Source organism: Eumetopias jubatus, unplaced genomic scaffold (genome assembly GCF_037043125.1).
Source record: "Eumetopias jubatus isolate StellerSeaLion01/CBP00866 unplaced genomic scaffold, mEumJub1_p1.0 scaffold_13, whole genome shotgun sequence".
NCBI lineage: Eukaryota > Metazoa > Chordata > Mammalia > Carnivora > Otariidae > Eumetopias > Eumetopias jubatus.
Window position 1 is genome coordinate 12,737,780 of NW_028274819.1, and position 13,969 is coordinate 12,751,748.

General features: G+C 42.4%; 1 protein-coding gene across 1 annotated transcript; it reads right to left on the reverse strand.

Moving 5' to 3' along the window:
* Positions 1-5,577: 5,577 nt before the first annotated feature.
* On the reverse strand, positions 5,578-6,519 carry LOC114215422 (olfactory receptor 9I1-like). Its single transcript, XM_028111408.2, has one exon. It carries the CDS (start codon positions 6,517-6,519, stop codon positions 5,578-5,580), a length of 942 nt encoding a protein of 313 aa, XP_027967209.2.
* Between the last annotated feature and the right edge of the window lie 7,450 nt (positions 6,520-13,969).

Sequence of the window (13,969 nt, forward strand, 5' to 3'; positions counted from 1 at the left end):
AGAGAGAGAGAGAGAGAGAGAGATTTTTCTTAAGCCACTTCATGGTGGTTTGTGATGGCAAAACTATCACTACCATCTATACTGTATATTTAAAATTTGTTAAAAGGGCTGATCCTATGTTAAATATTGTTATCACAAAATAATAATAATAAATAAAGAGGATGATAGGAAACTTTTGGAGGTGATCTGCTTATGACATAGAAGATTTATCACAAGTAATTGGCTCATGCGGATCTTCATATGGAAGCTAAAACAATCCAGAAGATCCAGAAGAGCACGGGTGTGATTCAGTCTGAAGCCTGAGAACCAGGGAAGCCAACAGTGTGAATCCCAGTCCACATACAGAAGAAAACTGCTGTCCCAGCTCAAGCAGTCAGGTAGAAAAGTGGGAATGAATTCTCCCTTCCTCTGTCTACTGTTCTATTCAAGCCTTCAATGAATTGGATGATGCCGACCCATTTGGGGGAGGGCAACTTGCTTTATAGGGTTCACTGATTCAAATGCAAATCTTCTGGAAACATCCTCACAGATACGCCAGAAATAATGTTTAGCCAAATATCTGGGCACCCTGTGACCCAGTCAAAATTGATACATAAAATCAACCCTCAGAGGATTCTAGTTCCTAAAAGATTATGTGTAGAGTCTATTTTCCAAATGAGACCTATCAAGAACAAACAAGGATGTCCACTCTCGCCACTTTTATTCAACATAACACTGGAAGTCCTAGCCCAGAGAAGAAAAACAAATAAAAGGCATACAAATCAGTAAGGAAGAAGTTACACTGTCACTATTTGCAAATGACATGATATTGTATGAGAAAACCCAAAGGCTCAAAAAAAATAGAACTAATAAATAAATTCGGTAAAGTTGCAGGATACAAATTTAATATACAGAAATCTGTTGTGCTTCTATACACTAAAAATGAAGTAGCAGAAAGAGAAATTAAGAAAACAATCCCATTTATAATTGCAACAAAAATAATAAAATGCCTAAGAATAAATTTGGCCAAGGAGGTGAAAGACTTATGTTCTGAAAATTATAAGACATTGATGAAAGAGATTGAAGACAATACAAACAAATGGAAAGATATGCCATGCTTGTGGATTGGAAGAATTAAGATTGTTAAAACATCCACACTACCCAAAGCAATCTACAGATTTAATGCGATCCCTATCAAAATATCAATATTATTTTTCACAGAACTAGAACAAATAATACTAAAATTTGTTTGGAACCACAAAAGACCCCAAATAGCCAAAGCAAACTTGAGAAAGAAGAACAAAGCTGGAGGTGTCACAAACCTAGATTTCAAGATACATTACAAAGCTGTGGTAATCAAAACAGTATGGTGGCGGCACAAAAACAGACACACAGATCAATGGAACAGTATAAAAAGCCCTACACGTACATGGTCAGTCAATCTATAAAAAAGGAGGCAAGAATATACAATGGGGAAAAGACAGTCTCTTCAACAAATGGCATTGGGAAAACTGGACAGCCACATGAAAAGAATGCAACTGGACCACTTTCTTACACCATGAACAAAAATGAATTCAAAATGGATTAAAGACCTAAATGTGAGACCTGAAACCATAAAACTCCTAGGAGAAAACATAGGCAGTAATTTGCTTGACATCAGCCATGGGAACATTTTTCTATATACGTTCCCTCAAGCAAGGGAAACAAAAGCAAAAATAAACTATTGGGAGTACACCAAAATAAACAGCTTTTTCACAGAGAAGGAAACCATCAACAAAACAAAAAGGCAATGTACTAAATGGGAGAAGATATTATGATATACCCAATAAGAGAATAATATCCAAAATATATGAGGAATTTATGCAACTCAACACACACACACAAAAACAAATAATCTGATTAAAATGGGAAGAGAACCTGAATAGACATTTTTCCAAAGAAGACATAGAGATGGCCAACAGACACATGACAATATGCTCAACATCACTCATCAGCATGGAAATGCAAACCAAAACTACAGAGAGATATCACCTCACACTTCACACCTGTTCTAGTCAGAATAGCTAGAATCAAAACGACAAGAAAGAACATGTGTTGACAAGGATGTGGAGAAAAGGGAACCCTCATGCCCTGTTGGTGGGAATGCAAATTGGTGCAGCCACTGTGGAAAACAATTTGGAGGCTCTTCGAAAAATTAAAAATAGAAATACCATACGATCTAAAAATTCCACCACTGGCTATTTAACCAAAGAAAATGAAAACACTTGGGGTGCCTGGGTGGCTCAGTCATTAGGCATCTGCCTTCGGCTCAGGTCATGATGCCAGTGTCCTGGGATCGAGCCCCGCATCGGGTTCCCTGCTCCGCGGGAAGCCTGCTTCTCCCTCTCCCACTCCCACTGCTGTGTTCCCTCTCTCACTGTCTCTCTCTCTCTCTCTGTCAAATTAATAAATAGATCTTTAAAAAAATGAAAATGAAAACACTAATTCAAAAAGGTATGTGCACCCTTATGTTTATTGCAGCATTATTTACAATAGCCAAGATATGGAAGCAACCCTAGTGTTCATCAACAGATGAATGGATAATGAAGAAGTGGTATATATACACTATGGAATTTTACTCAGCCATAAAAAACAATGAAATTTTGCCATTTGTGACAACATGAATGGATTTAGAGGGCATTATGCTAAGTGAAATAGGTCAGGGAAAGACAAATGCCATATGACTTCACTTATATGTGGAATCTGAAAAACAAAACAAAAAACAGACTCAAAGGGGTGCCTGGGTGGCTCAGTCACTAAGTGTCTGCCTTCGGTTCGGGTCATGATCCCAGGGTCCTGGGATCAAGCCCCGCATCAGGCTCCCTGCTCGGCGGGAAGCCTGCTTCTCCCTCTCCCACTCCCCCTGCTTGTGTTCCCTCTCTCGCTGTGTCTCTCTCTGTCAGATAGATAAATAAAATCTTAAAAAAAAACAAACAGACTTCAAATACAGAGAACAAATTGGTGGTTGCCAGAGGGGGGTGGGTGGGGGATGGGCAAAATAGATAAAGGTGATTAAGAGGTACAAACTTCCAGTTTGAAAATAAAGTAGTCACAGAGATGAAAAGTACAGCACAGAGAATGTAGTCAATAATATTGTAATAATGTTGCATGGTGACCGATGGCTACGCTTAACATGGGTGAGCCCTGAGTAATGTATAGAATTGTCAAATCACTGTGTCATACACCTGAAACTAATATAACAGTGTATGTCAACTATACTTCAATAATAAAAATAAAAAATAAGAAGAATGAGACCTATCTATGAGATACATAAAAAACTCTTGGCACAGAGCCTGACACACATTAGGTAATTAATAAATGTTTTCACTTACTATATTTATTAATATATGCAAGTGGAAATTCACCATAAATGCCATTTCTTCCAGTGCCTTCTCACATTAATCAGAAAGTGATCCCTTAAAACATACGAAAACCTCATTTTATTTGCATCCACTTGGTGCATCCCTGAAGCAACTGTATTTACATCAAATACTCTACATGTATCAAAGATCAGTGACTTATGGGCAGTTTGTTGCCACTCACCAAGTATAAGTTGGAAGGAATGTTGGCAGCTCCCACCACTATCAAAATAGCACCCTCACTCTCTAGCATTTTCCCCATTTATATATTTTTTAAGTTGAAAGCTTTTCCTGACTTAAAGTGTGTAAGAAGCCCTGCAGAGGCTGATTTCTTCAGCCTGTTGACACAACCTGGCAAACCGTAGGAGTTAATGAAAATGTGTTGCCCTCTTGAGAGGGAGAAGTTGATGGCCGTTTCGATGTATACCTGAGGGAGGTCACAGGCAGGGAAGGAAAGGTAGACCAATGAAAAAGCAGATGCTTCCAAAAGTCTATTTCCCCAATTTCACCATTTTGCTAAGAATCAGTCCTATACAAACATCATGGTCACACACCTGTGAGCTTTCTCTGACCTGATATGTATTTTAGAAGGAAGCATACAGTCTTGTGTGAAAACCAAACCCCACGTCCAGATGCACCATTTGTTGCTTCTTAAATGAAATGAGGACGTGTCCTTCCATCTCCACCACCACAGACCATGAGTCTCCAGTCACACCCATCACCCTGCAGCCAAAGGAATCTTTCTCAAATTTAGGTCTGATCGTTTCACGCCTCACTCTTAGACTAAAGCCCACAAGTCCCTAAGGGAGCCCACAAGGCTCTCTGTGACCTAGGTGCTCCTGAGTTCTCCAACCTCCCCTCACACTCAGCTCCTCTCCCGATGCTGCAGCCATTCTGGCTTCCCTCAGCTTCCCCCATGACTGTGATATACTTACTCTTTAAGCTTCTGCATAAATGTTAGTTCCTCAGGGAAGCCTCTTCGGACCACACCAGATGAGGTCAGAACCCTACTACACAGGGTGACACTACTTTGTCCTCCTTTTTCCCACTTTCCAAAACCGTATGAAAACAAAATCCATTAACTGTCATGGTTTATAGCTGCCTATGCCCCAAGTTCTCATCCCCATGAAGGAGGAACCATGCCTACCTTACTTATTTCCATATTCCTGAGCCTAGGACTATGTCTGATACATAGTAGACAGTAAATATTTGCTGAATTGATGACCAAGATTGTGGGATCTCCATGGAGACATTTTCCAAGTAATATTTCCAGCAGATATGAGATAATTAAAAGGTGGCAGTCCGATTCATAGTTATTTGTCTTCTTACCATAAAGTAAAAGCCCTACAGGAGATGGGAGTAGGTAGTGGTTTTCATGATTGGCGAATAGAAAACAGCTTGAGATGGTCCTTGAGAAATCCTTCAGAAATAAAATAGAGCTTCTGACCTTTGCTGATCAAGAAATATTCCAGAAAGTTATAGGTGGGACTCAGTTCAGCTCTATATCAGATCAAATTATTTCCAATAATTAATGCAAATCACTACATCTTTCTTTTATTCCCCACTGTCTTGGTCCTCCATGCTCTTTTGGGAAGTAAGCTAACGTATTCTAGGTGAACATTTCCCAGTTTACATCTCCTTTCCCCTCTATTTTTCCTTCCTCTCTTTAGCTACTTGCGTTTTCTATGACAAACCCCTAACTTGGATATAACTGAATGTTGAGAAAAGGTTTCTTCGGTCAAGGCTGATTTCCACCCTACTACCCACAACCACTCTGTCCTCACTCTGTAAACAAGAAGCTATTGTTTTGTAATTATTCAAATGTAAAAGTTAGCTTAGTAGCTTGAACTTTTTTTAATTCAGGTAGCTGAGAAAACACTCAACAATACCCAGGACAGGTAAGAAAGTCAATTTTACATTTTATAGCATGTTATTATTTATAAAGCCCTTTGGCATTCCATCTCTCTTGATCCTGGCTTTAATCATAGCAAGGCAGAAATTTTTACTGATGTGAAAACTGGGCAGAGAATTTCTGGCTGAAGTTCATAGAGTTAATAAAGAAATTGCTGGAACCCAAAGCTATATAATTTTTTTGCTTCAATATGTCTTTGTAATTATGAAATCTGGTTCATGTGCTAAGGAGAGAAGCCAAACCCAAAGGATGATTTGCAGGAACTTCTAAACTGATGGAGTTCAAGTCTTAGTCTACTTGGGAAACTGTCATCCCATTGAGAGCTTTCTTCAGAGCCTCCTTCACTTCCTTGTTTCTCAAGCTGTAGATCACTGGGTTCAGCATAGGGATGACCACAGTGTAAAATACTGACACAATCTTGTCTTCCCCAAGGGATTTGCCCATGTTACCTTTCAGGTATATGAACATGAGTGTCCCAAAGAAAAGAGCCACTGCGATCATGTGAGAAGCACAGGTAGAGAAAGTCTTGGCTTTGCCACCTGCTGTACGAATCTTCATGATAGCCTGAATGATGAAAAAGTAGGATATCAGAATCACTGAAATGCTGGTTGTAATCACCAAGAAAGCTAAGAGGTAGATGACCCGTTCCCGTGACTTGGTGTCGCTACAGGCAAGCTTCAGCAGGGGTGGGAGGTCACAAAAGAAGAAGTCCACGTGGTTGCACTTACAGAAGGAGATCGAGAAGGTACACCCAGTGCGGATCACAGCATTGACCATGGCACCGGCATAGGCCCCAGCCACCAACCCCAGGCAGGTCTGTGGTGTCATGGCAGTGACATAGAGGAGGGGATTACACACGGCCACATAGCGGTCATAGGCCATCACAGCCAAAAGGAAACATTCAGTGCTAGCACAGAGGGTGAAGAAGAAGAACTGAGTGGCACAGCGCTCATAGGTGATGGCCATCTTATTGGTACCCAAGGTCTCAAGTGACTGAGGGACAATGACAGAGGAGTAGCAAACATCCAGGAGGGAAAGATGGCGGAGGAAGAAGTACATGGGGGTTTGGAGACGAGGGTCTCTCTGAATCAACACAATCATGCCCAGGTTGCCCACCATGGTTATGAAATAAAGGACCAGAAACACAAAGAAGAGGCCCATCTGCAACTCCGCCGGCAGCTGGAACCCCAGCAAAACGAATTCTGTCACCACGGTGCCATTCTCCATCATGAATCCTAGGTTGTCCGCTGAAATAAAAAAATAAAATCTCATTAAAGATCAATTAAGGTGATCATTCTCGACAATGATAATAATCTTGTAAATTTGTCAAGCACTTTACATTTTTTACAAACTTTATTACATTTGATCTTTTGGAAATCCTTCAGAGCATATATTGTTAATCCCATTCTTGAGAGAAGCATGAGGGTCAAAGAGGTGAAGTGACTAGCTCATGATTTCATAGCAAAGAGGCAAAGCTGGGTCTAGAACTCTGTTCCTTAGGCATTTCCAAACTTCTGATAGGTGCCAAATTGGAAACCTTCATCAGCCTCACTACAGAGCCAGAAACCACCCTTTTGATGGAGAAACCCTATTGGTATAGTATTAACTACATAGGCTTTGAAACAGACCTAGGTTCGAGTACCTTGAGACCTCGGACAAGTTAACTCATCTTTCTGAACCCCAGTCTTCTTGTTGGCCTAAGAGGAATTTCAACTCCAAAGTCACGGTACTGTTGTGAAGAACATAAGGGATGTACCATTCTTAGCACACGGTCTGATTCACACACTTAGAAATTATTTTTCCTAAATTCTGCAATAACAGAGTAACGTGCTCCTAGGTTCGTGTACGTTTTGGAATCTTTTTATCTCCAAGTCCACAGTCCCCTGGCGTCCCAATATCAACTCTGTCTTTCGTTGTGGTTGGTTTTGATATGCATGTGAACACAATGGAGCTGGATGCAAGAGAGTGAGCCATGAAGAATAAGCTCCGTTAGAACCTCTACAACCTGTTGCCTGCCAAGTCCCTTCTTCCTCATTATTACTGCCAAGCAGCCTGGCCTGGTTTCCAAATGCTCCTCTTATTCCAAAGGACCTGTCCCATTTCTTTAAATGCCAGATCATTATCAGTCAATGAGCTACATGAATCGAGCCATTCCAGAATTAGCCTGCACAGCTCATTAAAGGACAAAGGCATCACACTGAGTTTAGAATTCTAATACAGATAGAGTTCTTGCCAAGTATTTGGACAATCTTGTCTCTGCACCTTTGGATGCTGATGATTTGGGGTAATGAGAATACTGAATGTGGACTTCAAAGGTGGTTATTTTTGTCCTCCTTCCATCCTTGAAATAAAAACTGAATTTGAGAAAGATCTCATAGGATTTCAGATACATAAGAAAATGGAACTTTGATCAATGTTTGACAAAAGCTGATCTATGGATGAAATAAAGGTCAGCATCTGGTGTTTTTCCCCTGCTGAATTCCTGACAATGTGAATATTTAGGAGGGTTTTCCGCCCCCCCCCTTACAGCCTAATCTAATCTTGACCTTCAGCCAAAACAATGATTTGCTGTGTTCTAAAAGAAATTCACACAAATCATCCTGACCAAAGGGAAGCAGAGAGAGAGAGAGAAAGACTATATTCATTTATTTATTCAGTGAGAATCTACTGAGAATTTACCATGTGCCACGCATTCTTCTGGTTGCTCAGAACAACACAGACAAAGATCTTTCCCCTTGTAGAGCAGCTATTGTAGCAGAGAGCCAGGCATATGCAATATACTTTTTTAAAAAAAGAAGTATATTTTTTCCATGATAGATAATGACAAGTGCTATCAAACACACACACACATACACACACACACATACACACACACACACACACACACACACCAGGGTGTGGGGAATGGAGAGAGCCAAAGTAAAGAAGGGGCTATTAAACAGGACCAGTAGAAGGTTCGTTGAAAAGGTGACATTTTAGCAGAAATGCTGGGGATCAGGTAACTATTCACGCTTATTTGCACACTTTTATCCACAACCAGTAGAAAATGAAGACACAAATCATCACCACGGGACCACCCAACACCCAGTACAAAAAATGGAGTTTTTCAGGTCCTCGTGAGACATTTTCAAGGCAGCTTTGTTCAGAAGTGTCAGCTTCCTAATACAGAGAGAAGCCCCTGAAGTATCAGAGTCTAATGATCAGCCTACAATCACAGTGTAAAGAAACAGCATGGAGGATCCTCAAAAAATTAAAAATAGAATTACCATAGGATCCATTAATTCCACTACTGGGTATTTACCCAAAGAAAATGAAAACACGAATTCGAAAAGATAGATGCACCCCTATGTTTCTTGCAGCATTATATACAATAGCCAAGATATGGAAGTAAACCAGTGTCCATCCACAGATGAACGGGTAAAGAAGATGTGGTGTGTGTATATATATATACACACACATACCATGGAATATTATTCAGCTATTTAAAAAAATAAGATCTTGCCATTTGTAGCAACATAGATGGACCTAGAAGGTACAATGCTAAGTAAAATAAGTCATTTAGAGAAAGACAAATCCCATATGATTTCACAAATACCATGTGATTTTACTCTTAAATTCCGAATCTGGAACTTAAGATGACATGTGTCATATGATCTCACTGATATGAGGAATTCTTAATCTCAGGAAACAAACTGAGGGTTGCTGGAGTGGTGGGGGTGGGAGGGATGGGGTGGCTGGGTGATGGACACTGGGGAGGGTATGTGCTACGGTGAGCACTGTGCATTGTGCAAGACTGTTGAATCACAGACCTGTACCTCTGAAATAAATAATACATTATATGTTAAAAAGAAAAGATGGTAGGAAGGGAAAAATGAAGCGGGGGTGGAATTGGAGGGAGAGACGAACCATGAGAGACTATGACTCTGAGAAACAAACTGAAGGTTCTAGAGGGGAGGGGGGTGGGGGGATGGGTTAGCCCTGTGATGGGTATTAAGGAGGGCACGTACTACATGGAGCACTGAGTGTTATACGCAAACAATGAATCATGGAACACTACATCAAAAACTAATGATGTGATGTATGGTGATTAACAAAACATAATAAAATAAAATAAAGAACACAAAGCAGAAAAAAAAGGTATAAAACAAACGACTTTCTCTCTCTCTCTCTCTCTCTCAAATAAATAAATAATGATAGGAAGACAGCTCCCCCGGTGTGCTGGGTACTGTTCTAGGTGCTTCACATCAAGTGCCCCACTTACTTCTCACAACACCCCACCCCAGGCCATATTGTCATTGTCCGTATTCACGGACCAGAAGACAGAGGCCTGCAGAGAGGAAGTAATGTGGTTGAGGTAAAACCCACTACACCAGGATTTGAACCACATCTGTTGGTCCCCCGCTGTGTCCCCAGCCGCTATCCATTTCCTCCTGAGTATGGTCATAATGAGCTATCACGTAAGGAACACCTTTTTTATCCCCAGAATTTTTGAGCAGCTTTACGAAAATTATCCACTACATTGGGCAAGGAGGAAAACAACATAAGTTAGATAAAGATTTTGGGAAAATTGTTCCAATTCTGAGTTGGAAACACTGCACATGTCCCCCCTTTTGTCGTAACACCTTTATTTGTCATGTCTCCTCTGCAGGGGTAGGAGGGTAGAAGGGTGCACAAGGGCTCCCGTCCAAATCAGACTCTAATGAGGAGTATGCAGCCACCAAGGAGCCATCCACCTCTAGCGTAGCTTACAGCAGCTAGACAAAAGCTGTGTGAACCAACCTTGCTCCTGGCTCCTCATCATCATCTACCCACCTGCACTTTGCCCAAATCTCATCCCTCATTTTTAATTTATTGTATCTTACTGTGTGCCATGCATTTTTATAAGCCACTTCAAGTCTCTTTTGGAAAGAAGTATTGATGAATAAATAAATGCAAAATAAAATTGCCTGTTTGCCAGATGCCAGCACAATTAGAATAAGTAGCCCTATCATCATCAGACCGATAAGAGTGCCGCCAGAAGACTTTGCCAAATGGGTTCTGGAAAGGCAGTGCACAAACAGTGGTTCAACCAAAATCAGACAGATCTATGGATGACGAAGAAAGGCAGATGCTCAAGGGAGAAAATGGAAAGCTTAGGAAGGCCTCCAAATCTGTGCTACTGTAGTCAGCTCCTGAAATCTTTATAAACCCAGATTCCCAGGACGACCGGGGCCTCCATTTTGAGATGGTGAGCAGCATAGAGGGATCCTTCACTCAAAACACAGCTGCATGTGATTCTTCTGAGTATCAACCATTTTGCAGAGGGCAGAGGACAATTTTTAAGAAAACCAAAGTTGCTGAACATCTGCCGATCTGCAGATGAGCCGGAAAGGTCAACCCCTCCAAAAACAGGTCCTCCTTGCCTCTGATACACTGTCTAAATTCCTGAACCCATTCAAAATGACTGATAATTCTAGCTAGAACAGTCAGCTGGTTTCCTAACGATTAAGTTTAAGGAAAACACATAGCAGCTCCACAAAAATCTTCAGGCAGGGAGAAGACCCATGGAGGGCCTGCCTCAGTGTGGCCCCAGAGGAAGATATTTCGTCCCAGGCAACCTAGATAAACTAAATTGCTCAGAAATATGAAAAGATCACTGAAGCAGCCATTTCCTGTTTTTGAAGCCCATAAAATAGCTGAAATTGCTGACTTTTAAGGATGCACAGGAAGAAAGCGAATCCTTAATACCACCATGAACCCACCATGCTCCACGGTGTTGAGCAACATCGACATTTCACATTCTCAGTGATCTGTTATCTAACTGTTGATCCAACACAGAAATAATTTACTTCCAGGCAGGCCTCCCTTGGTGGACCTCTGTAAGTCTAGGTTATCTTTCCCCCACATTCCTCGCGTATGCTCGAGACCCACTGCCCACAGTAAACACACCTACGACGTGTAATTCTCACAGTTTCCAAAGCTAAAGGAGAAAGACCTCAAGATCACCTGCTCTTTGAGATTGTGGATGGTCCCCTAAAACGTCCACGGAACCTCAGAAAACTAACAGGGGCTTCAGAGGAAAGAAAGCCTGGCAGACTTCCGTGTTTATGACACTCCACCTGTCATCTTAGAGCAGAGGAACACTGGCCTCAGAGCCTAGAGGCCACTATGGATCACACGAGAGAATGTATGGGTAGATGATTTTTTTTTAAAGATTTTATTTATTTATTCGAGAGAGAGAGAGAATGAGAGATAGAGAGCACGAGAGGGAAGAGGGTCAGAGGGAGAAGCAGACTCCCTGCCGAGCAGGGAGCCCGACGTGGGACTCGATCCCGGGACTCCAGGATCATGACCTGAGCCGAAGGCAGTCGCTTAACCAACTGAGCCACCCAGGCGCCCCTGGGTAGATGATTTTAAAAGTAAAAAGTTTGCACTGGGAAGGGATTGTTAGAACTGCCTAGACACCATCTTTATAAGAGCCCATGCTGTGGAAAATATCCTGCCATAGATCTGAGGAGTATTTATATAGCTCAGCAAAACTAATCCACTTAGATCTTCCAAGGCAGGTTCAAAGTTATTTAAAAATGGCAAGATACAAAGGTGGTATGATGTGCCTAAAGTTCTGTGGTCACTGCTCCTCAGCTGGAGGTGTGCAACAAAGATTTATAAAAGATCTGCCTTTATCCTCTGTGCCAGGCAGTGTTCTGGACACTGGGGATGTCGTGATGAATATATAGAACTAAAGAGATACGGAGGACAGTTACCCTCCCTCTGCCACTATAATAGAACTGGTATCGTTTGTTTGTGATGACCTGAAGAGGAAAAAGGAACAAAGAAATGAAGTACCAGATGCTTTGACTGCTACTCAAAGTGTTCGGTGGGGGGGGTGGGGAGGGGTGGAGACTTGGGTCCTCAGAATGTTTAAACGGTGAAAAACATAGCAGCTCCTTCCACCCACACTCTGTCTGTGTTCAGGTTACAAAGCGGCTCAACCCAGAGATCAAAATAGGGTCCTCAGAAACTTGTCCAGAAAAAAAACAAAAAAACCTTCAGTTGGTCATTTTCTAGTTGGATTTAAACTCATCAAGACATAGGAAAAGTTTCGCTGGCAAGCCTCATTGAAAATAGCAGCGAGGCAGAACCAGCATGTCGTCACGGAACGAGAACGCTTCAAAGTTCTAGCACAGCAGGGTCAGACCCCAGCCGGCTGCTTACCGTCTCTTGGCCTCAGCTCTTTCATCTAGAAGATGGACATGAAACCACCAAAGTCACAGGAGTGTTGCAGGACAAAAGGAGAGGACATGTCACGTGTTCAACAGACGTTGATTCTGTTGCACACAAGGGAAGGTGTGAGCTCCTCCCCAAAATTACAAATGACTTTCATGATCCCTCATTTTAGAATATCGTACACCCATTATCTCATCCCATCCTCACACAGCCCATTTTCAGATGAGGAAAGGGGGACTCAGAGAGGTCAAGAGACTTGTCCAAAAGTCACATGGCTAGAAAGAAAAGCCAGAGCTGGGATCCAGAACCCTTTCCACCTCCCCACTGCCACAGCCCCTCACCGTGGGGGTCATCGTGACACAGATGGGAGGTGGGGCAGATGCCCTGAAAAGTGGAAATCTGGAGGTTCTTCCTCATTTTGCGATCTGGCAACAAACTTCGAGAATGGCATATCAAGTCTATCCAAAGGCTGACCTCAAATCTCTTACACTTCTCCTCCCTGGGCTGAGCATACAGTAGCATCTTGGAACTTAAAGGAGTCTCTAAAGGTCATGGTTGTGCCCTTCTGCCTTCAGATGGGGTAAGCAGAGATGAGAAAAGAGAGGCATCGAGGTGAGGTGGGTCTTGCCTAGAAGCAAACTCCTGGTGGGAGAGGCTGGGAGTGACTAGAGCCCAGATTTGCAGACCAACAAGACACTCTTTCTTGCTGGGATGACTACCCTTTGCAGAGGCGTAGTACTGCTTTTCTGATGCCCACAACTACTCGAGCTCTCCACGTCGGGGAGAGTGGTGAGGACCAATGGACTGCCTTCCTTTAAAGGGGCGTGGGGAAGGGGAAAGGCTGTGGCGATGGGGACACCTAGACTGAGCTAGCCTTATAAAGCATGAGCATGAGCATCAGGTCTCTCTTGTTCTGGATGGGGTTCTTCATCCCCGATCTCCTTAAAGCCTCTCCCAAAGTCAGTGCCCAGTTGACCAGTCCTAAATGAGAGACCTCCGCTCTCTTGCCTTAGGGGAGCTCAGCCAAGCACCCACCAAAAGTAGCTTCACGGACCCTAGCCTGTGGGAATCTAGATTTACTTCCCACCCACAACAGAAACCCTCTCTGCAGCAGCGCTGATGACTGGTCTTTGAGCTTCCTGACAAATCACAGTGATGGGGAAATTAAATCTCCCACCGAGGAGATTGCTCTGTTTTAGAGCCCACTTAGAGCTTCATCACAGTTCTTTCTGTGATGCCAGTACCACGGCATTCCCAACACCTACCCGAGAGTTACAAGTTTCTCAGAGATTCAAGAAGGGAGCTGCTTGCTCTTCCCTTTTCTTAATAGAACCCCCGATACTTAAATTGCAGCCTTCATTTTCTATGTGGTCTCACCTACCGTGTCTCTTCTCATTTTGAAAGCAATCATCTGAAGCAGGTGTGAGAGGCAGCACCAGTCCCATGATACAGATGAAGAAACTGAGTGCCCAAA

What these genes read in the sequence shown, in the direction of transcription:
- LOC114215422 (XM_028111408.2), bottom strand. Translation starts at nt 6,519, where the DNA reads ATGATGGAGAATGGCACCGTGGTGACAGAATTCGTTTTGCTGGGGTTC.